Raw genomic sequence first — 8,364 nt, 5'->3', positions numbered from 1 at the left:
GTAACAGAGCCCTAGCTGACCTGGACTCTTTGTAGACCGGGCGAAGTGAACCAGTCCTCTGGAAGGCCAGCCCGTGCTCTTAACCACTGAGCCATCTCCTCAGCACCCAGAACGCCTTTCCTTCAGCTCCCTTCCCTCTAACTCCCAGCAGCACGGCTGGGCAGAGTGGGATCTGAAACTTAATGGAGCAAATTCTTTGAGGGTCCTCTGGGTGTGCATCCAAATCAAACTCCCTCTTGAACAAGACCAAGAGTAACTGCGCAGGAAAGGCCGGATCCACAGGCCAGAACAAGGTTTAGATTTCAGCCCTGCGAAGAAGATGCTGCGACATCTTCCACCTAACCCACCTATTGTGGAAGTTCTACAAGCCAACCCTGTGATGTCCCAGTTGTTTTCCAGTCTGTGCCCCCCCCCCCCGCCCGAAGTTCAGTCCCCACCTCCACTGTCGTGCGACTAAGCAGCAGGTGAATTTGTGGTGCCCTTGCCCTTGTCCCTGCCCCGGGGCCCCGCACTACCTGCAGGGCGTGCGCAGTAGTACCTGCTCACCACACGCCTGCACTGGCCACACTTGACGGTGCAACACCACTGAAAGTTACAATCACAGCTGCTCATGGTCTCTGTTCTCCTCTCCTCCACCTGCAGCCCACACTCCGTGCACAATCGCCCGCAGCTGCGCTGCTCCCACCGGGAAGCACTGCGAGCATTCTGCAGGCACTCCCGCCCCTCTGTCCCGGGAATGCCCAGGCTGGCATTGCGGTCACAGTAGTCAGGAGACGCCTCTAAGAAGATCAGCTCAGCCTCTGCGCTGGGAAGGAAGGCCTCTGTGGGAGCCCAGCGGCCCTCGGCTCTGTTGCCAGCCCTTAGCTGACGCTTATCCATCTCAAATTTCAGCGCCCGGTCATACTTGGCTTTTAGGTAATTTCCCACCTGCCGGAAGTCAGCCATCTGCAGCCAACACGTCTGGATGCTGCAGCTTCCTGAGATGCCGTGACACTTGCAGGTCCTTTTCACGGAGGCCCTCACTGCCTTGGGGGTGAGGGGAGGGGGAGAGGGGAAGAGAGAATACAAAGAATAACTTGGTGGAGAAGGCCAGTGGCTAGCAAGCAAATGCTGTTGTGCTTCCTAGCTTTGGAGACCTATCTGGTTTATCGAGGAGAGGGCACTCCTGACCATGTCTTAGATTTTTTTTCAGGGAGACTGGTCAGGGTTAAGGGGTTAAGGACCAGGAGCTGGCCAAGTGCTGAGAAGGTGACTGAAGCCGGAAACATAGGCTCCGGGCCCAAGCCCGTCACTTCTTCAGTGTGTTTCCTGTAACAAGCACTGGATAAAACGGGTTCAAAGGTAAAATACTTGCTTAGTATGTACGAGGCTCAGAGTTTAGTCTCCAGCACCTCACAAAACCCCAAACTAAAAACCAAAACAGAACAACCAAAGAAATACTTGGTAAGTTGTCAAAGAAAGTACAGCCTCAGGGTGCTGGAGACATGCCTCAGCAGTTAAGAGCACTGGCCACTGGGTCTTCCAGAGGATGCAGGTTCAATTCCAGGCACCCACATGGTGGCTCACAACTGTCTGTAACTCCAGCTGCAGGGACTATGACATCCTCACACAGACACACATGCAAGGAAAACACCAGTGTCCATAAAATAAAAATAAATCATTTTTAAAATTACCACAGTTACTGTATCTATTTTGAAGCTCAGAGCTAGACTATTTGTGGTGGTTTTTCTGTCATTGTCACCCTATTCTGTCTCCTCTACTCCCTCACACTTCTCTCAGAGACAAGGGAGCTCCTGGCATCTGAATCCATTTACCCTAAAGGCAGTGGATTTAGTTGCCCTCTCCTTCCTGGGTGATCAGAACATCCAGGAGGAGGCTCACAGGAAGATTTCGATGATTTTCATTATAAGTCCAACTCACTTCCTGATTTGAGTTCACAATGTTACCCAACCAGAACCTTGATGAAGAATAGATTTCATAGTCCCAACTTCTCAAATCCCAGGCAGACTTAGGACAATTATGGGCCTCTATTAATGTCTTAGCATGTAGTCAAAGTGGTTAAAATCTTTTAGGGCCTTGTGGCTCATGTCTGAAATCCCAGCACTTGGGAGGATAAGATAGGAGACTTCCCATGAGTTATAGTGAATTACAAGGCAAGCCAAGGCTACTGAAAAGACCCCATACACACACACACACACACACACACACACACACACACACACACACACACACACACACACACACACTGCACGGAAGCAAAGTTTATCAGCCTATTGTCTCAGATGGGCCTAGTCTTAGACTTAACTGTCTTTGTCATGCAGAGGACAGAGTTCTTCCTGAATAGCTTTGAAGATGAATGAGACAGCTCTTGATGACTGTGAGGGGGTGTGGTCAGAACTGGATGACTTCTATACCCACCAGCCTGCCAGCCCTGTTGTTGTGAAGATTCATCAGGGCTCTGGCATCCTTCCCTTTCTCCAAACTGTCCACATAGAGTCTGGAGATCTTTTCCCCGAATTCCACATTGTCGCTGCAGCCTCCCCAGATCCAGCCATGGCCACCTACACACAAGGAAAGAAGTTCTGCATACACCTCTCAGACCACGGAAAGAGTCACGTTCTGTTTAGGCAAGAACTAAACAGTCCCCGAGGGGAATATGCTAAAGCTGAGTGTATCTGACATAAGACAAGGAAATGGAGGTGCTTGGAGTGGGTGGGTGGGGTCCTGTCCCCAAAGCCCAAGTGCTTCTCAGCTCTAGGTCCTCCCTGCCCACAGGAAACAGGCCCATGTGATGTCCTGCATGCTTCAGAAGTTCTTTGTAGCTCAAACATCCTGGACCTCTACAATATGAGAGCCCCTCTACCCTTATTAGTGACAGGCCTGACAGGTTGAGGTGTTTGAGTGAGGTGGCCTTGGTTGAGGACAGACTATCATTGTCCCAGGGCTGGTCTCCAACTCTCGAAGCCTTCTCACTCCAGTCTTTTTAGAGAAACTTTATAATTCCTCTTCTCGAGGATGCAAACTCAGCCCTCATCAATCCATGAACTCCCAGGAGGGGAGGAGATTACTAGAGTCTAGGCTTCAAGAGAGATGAGGCCTCTAGGCTTTTCTTAGAAGACTCGCTCTGTGATCAGCTCTGTAGCTCCTGCCTCTTCCTACCTCCATCAAAGAGCAAGTTAGTACCTGTTTTTCCATTTTTTGACTCATCACAGCCACAGTTTTCCAAGTCACCCATGCTGCAGTTCTTGGTGACTGTGTGCATGACAGCAGCAGAGCGGATGGCGTGAATGAAGGATGTCTCTCTCGTGGCTTTGGGGAGGAACAGGGGGCTGACTAGAAATGTGGATTCTTGTTAGCGTAGAGCAGAGGCCTTGGTAAGACAATGCCCCCCCCCCAACCGGTGTTAAGGTATTCCTCCCCCTAGAGCACACTTTCCCTCCCCTCACTTTTAGGGCAGGAATGGACAACTTGTCCATTATATATGCATATATATATATGATATATATATGATATATATGATACAACCTACAGGTACATTAAGAACTGTGAGGCTAAGGCTACTTACTGGCCAGTTGTGGTCTTTGGATCAGGAGTTCGCTCTCCTGAAGTCTAGCCTAGCCTTCTCTGTCCTCTAATGTCCTCTAGTACATGTGCAGTGAGAATCAGCCAGAAGGCTGGTATAGGTAAATGAGGAAGACCTCTTATTTCTGAGCACAGTGTAGGGAGGTATGTGTGTGTGCGTGCATGTGTGTACCCAAAGTCAACATCAGCTGTCTTCACCTGTTCTATTCTATATTACTTTGGGGTAGTGTCTCTCACTGAATCGAGCCCAGGGACTGGATAGACTGTGTGGTCAGTAAGACCCTGGGCTTCTCCTGTTTCTGTTTTTAAGAGACAGGATTATAGGTGTGTGCTACCACACCCAGATCCAAACCAGGTCCTCAGGACTGTACAATGCTTGACTCAGTGAGCCATTGTCCCACACCCCTGAGGTCTTATCTTACAAACACTTCTTAGTCTACCTACATGTTCCATGGGAGGGAAGCTCTTCCTGCCCAATTATCTCCTTTACAATCTCCTAACTCTTCTCAGAAACTCTATTGTTTCTTCAAAAAGGTTTTCCATATAAACTACTACACCTACTTATAAGCATGCACATGCATACATACATACACATACAGATACACACAGACACACACACTGACATACATACACACATATATATACACATATACCACTCCACCCACAGACCCACACACATACACATACATCAGACATATACACATATACTATATACACATATACTACATACACATAAATACACATACATCACATATATACACCCATACACATATTTTACATATACATGCAAATATACATATATCGCCCCTACATACTATACACACATACACAGATCACACACACATGCACACATGCCACACACATATACACATATACATGTCACATACACACATACATATCACTTACAGATAAACATCACAGATACACACACTGCACACACAACCACCTGAGGCAAAAGCATTCTGATCTTTCAGCTTCCTTGTCACAAGGCTCTTATGATGATGGGATAAACATCACTTCTTCAAGGGATGCATAATCTTTCCTCCATTTTTATTTCATTTCGTGTGAATCAGAGCAAGGTGTGTATGCACACCACTGCAGACATGAGTTAGAACCTACAGTAACATTTGTAATAATACCTTTCTGTTCATGTCAGTCAACCCTCAGAATACTCTAGGGCCCATGAGATGGCTCAGTGGGTCAGGGCATTTGAGTCCAAGCCTGAAGATCTAAGTTCCATCTCCCCCAACCCCACATACACACACACTGCAGCATGCCCCCTAGTAAATAAATAAATGGTACAAAACTCCTTTCAAGCATGTCTGAAGTCCCCGCCTTTATGATGCAAGAGAGGGAAAGACTCAGGGTCACATAGCAAGGAAACTGCCTCAGAATCCGTCTGGTCACTTTTGCCCTGCACCCAGCACACACATTTCATGTACTCACGTACGCACGTACAACCAACCTATCATGAGGTGTGCTCCCACGAAAACTTACCCCCTCTCAGCCTGTTGTGGGTTGAAAACTGGAAAGCATGCTCCGGACAGTTCCACCGCTCCCAGGCAAACTGGAACTTACATTCTTCAACGCCAATCTGAGCACCCAAGGCCACACTGGTAGTGTAGGTCAGATAGGCCTGTGCCAGGGAAAAGGGCTATGAGCTTCCCTGGGTACAGGTCATGTAAGGTCAGGGAGAAGGCAGAACTCAAATAAAATAGCTTCCCAGTAAGAAGCCATTTTGGGACCTGGGGACATGCTCAGTGGTTGAGGGCTTTCTTACCATACACAAGGCCCTACTTCAACTTCGGGTAGCACAAACACAACCAAAAATAAGCAGTGCTGGATTTCTGAGTGAGATGTCCCCAGTCCCTTTTCCTGTCCCCGGATGAGTTCATTCAGAGTCCCCAGAGGATTAAAAACAGGAGAGGTGCAAGACCATCGTACCTTGGGACCTGTTATCAGGAAATTGTTCACTGACCTACCAAAAAGAAAACCTGAGGTGAGCAGGGATGAGGCAGGGGGCATCCTTGGTGGGGAATGAAGGCTGGAGAATGGCTTACCAGGCAGAAGCACCGAAGGCGGTATAGCACATGCCGGCAGTTACCCACAGCATGAACAAGTGTTCCATGACGCTGACCTTTCTGGGGAGCCAGGTCCAGCTCAGGGCCAAGTGCAGAGAAGTAAGGAGCCCGCAGAGCTTTTCTCCGTATTTATGTGGGCAAGTTCGGAAACAGCCAAGAGGGAAAAATCAGCAGCCCATCTTATTAGTCCTTCGTTGGCAGAACCCTGGGAGCCACTGACCCAGTGGGGGATCAGAGAGGAGGGTCTCAGCCTAAAGCCTTCAGGGAGGCCACGCCCTTCTCTCCCAGACTGAGAGGGGCTGAAGCAGGTCTCCCACCCTTAGGATCACTGCTTGAGAGGGCCCGTTGCTTAGAATTATGTAGCCTTCAGTAGCCTAGGTCCCTCCCCTGACTTGGGTCACCTCGCCCCCTGGAGCTGCAGGTCTTCATGTGTTAATGAGACCACACCCTTCACCCCCCATTTCCTCCCCACGTTGTAATCCTAGAGGGACGGTTTAGGGATTCTCTCCTACTGCCTTTACCTCTCTCTTGGTGACTGCAGGTTGATGGAACTGTGGGGGCTGCGGGATAAAAGCTGCCAGAGACTGTCTCTGCTACCGTTTCTTGGCTAATTTCTGTCTTCTGCTTCGTCTTCCCTGTTGTGGCCAAGGGTCAGATCTCAGGTTTATTAATTGCTTGCATATGTAACCCATCTTTGTGCCACCCAGGACTATATTTAGAAAGACCTCTACCTTTATTTCTGTATCCGACATCACTTTGTGGAACGAGAGGTACTGGGTGTCAAACTTAGGGCTTGCTAAGTAACAAGCTGAGTAACACCCCCAGCCTCCTCCTTTATCACGAGGGTTTCAGCTACTCAGAAACCCGTCTTTCAGATTCGCTGGTGGGCTCAGTACTCAGCGGCTGGATAAAGGAAGGAGGGAAGGGGTCGTGGGGCTTTAATAGGACTCAGGCACCATTAGAGAGGGGCGGGGTGACATCTGCTCTTCCCTAGGGCTGCAGAGGCAAGATCAGTTCAGGGTGGCAAAGAGTCTCAGCCTCTGTGCTGTGACTCTCACACGATCCAGATCACGTCTGGCGCGCTGAGATCACTTGCTACACACACCAAAGGTACTCTAGCGTTCAGGAGTCCCCAGAATTCAAAGTAGGGGTCATCCACAGTGGCAGTCTGCGAAGTGATTATTGTCATTCAGTGATATGATAATCATGAAAAATAGTGCCTAGAGACATTTATCAATCTTACACAATAATTTATAGTATGCTTAATCATTTTTTTTAAACGGACTTCCCTTCAGTTTGCTTCCCCCCCCACCCCCGTCTCACTTTTCTAGGAGTGCTTGCTGGGTGAGAGGTTTGTCCCCTGGCCACAGCCTGCACAGTGGGCTTCATTGCTGGGGGAAGAGACAGCCCAGGTTTAAGGCACCTGGGGAAAGCTTTCTGAGTTTGCTTCAGTTGCTCTTTCTCTGTCCCTACTTTCCTTAAAAAAAAAAAAAAAAAGTCTGTTATTCTTCACCTCTTAGGAGCAGGCTTGATTTTGTGGTGGCTCCTGAGGCTGGGGGCTGGGCTGGAGATGGTTAATAGCATCTCCTTGTTGATTCCCACAGCCCTGGTAAGACTTCTAGCCTGGTTCTGTATGCTGTGTGTGAGGGGTAGGTCTTGTTCTTTTGGTCAGTATTGTGTTGTTTTGTAGAAAAGGATCTTATTCTATTGCCCAGGCTGGCTTGGAACACACTATAGTCCAAGCCTGCCTCAAATTTGTGATCCTCCTGCCTCAGCCTCTAGAATGCTAGAATTGGAGGCATGTGTCATCAGGTCTAGCTGACTAGGTCTTATTTTTCTATATGCCCCCTGGATGTGGCATTTAGTGGGTACTTTATATAGAAAATATTCTCCTGTATCTATGAAGCAGAGAAGAAAGTGGGGTGGTCTGCATGTTTGCGTGTGTATGCTCAAATTCAATTAAAGATTATGCGGTTATTTTTATATAATTGTTTTAAAGATTTGTTCAATTATTTTATGTATATGAGTGCTTTGTTTGTATGCATGTTTGTGCACCACATGTGTTCCTGGTGCCCTAATGGGTCAGAAGAGGGCTCTTTTATAAACAGTTTGTGAGCTGTCGTGTGGGTCCTGGGAATCAAACCTGGCTCCTCTGGAAGGGCAGCCAGTGTTCTTAATCCCTGAGACATCTCTTAAACCCCAAGATCTTAGAGTTTCTTAATAAATGGACCTATGTGAACTCAGTTTCTTCATCACTAATTTGGGGATGTGGGGAACAAGACCGACTCACATCTCTCTTACACCCGGCACCCTCATGGTAAGATTTACAGAATTTGGGTGGGAAACTCAGCTAGGTGGTTAAGAGAGTGTATTGTCTTGCAGAGGACCCTGGTTTGATTCTCAGTACATATATGGTGGCTAACAATCACCCTAGCTCCAAGGGACTCAATGCCCTCTTTTGACTTCTAAGGAAAGCATATATGCGTTACACATACATACATGCAGGCAAACATACATAAAACAAAATGAGTAGATCTTTTTTTTTCATTTTTTATTGGATATTCTCTGTATTTACATTTCAAATGTTATCTCCTTTCCCCCCACTCCCCTCTCCCTCCCCTGGCTTCCATGAAGGTGCTCCCTCTCCCAATCGCCCACTCTCACTTCAGCACCTTGGTATCCCCTACACTTGAAAAATGAG

The 8,364-nt window shown here is 48.0% G+C and overlaps 1 protein-coding gene across 1 annotated transcript; it reads right to left on the bottom strand.

The window, feature by feature from the left end:
- Positions 1-453: 453 nt before the first annotated feature.
- Positions 454-5,710, bottom strand: WNT8A (Wnt family member 8A; the record flags this gene model as incomplete). Its single annotated transcript, XM_080920528.1, has 6 exons — positions 454-1,026; positions 2,419-2,561; positions 3,184-3,309; positions 5,080-5,218; positions 5,527-5,560; positions 5,643-5,710. 6 exons carry the CDS (start codon positions 5,708-5,710, stop codon positions 454-456), a joined length of 1,083 nt encoding a protein of 360 aa, XP_080776654.1.
- Positions 5,711-8,364: the final 2,654 nt, after the last annotated feature.

The sequence above is a fragment of the Micromys minutus genome (genome assembly GCF_963924665.1).
Source record: "Micromys minutus genome assembly, chromosome: 8".
Lineage (NCBI taxonomy): Eukaryota > Metazoa > Chordata > Mammalia > Rodentia > Muridae > Micromys > Micromys minutus.
This window is presented reverse-complemented; position numbering and strand designations above follow the sequence as displayed.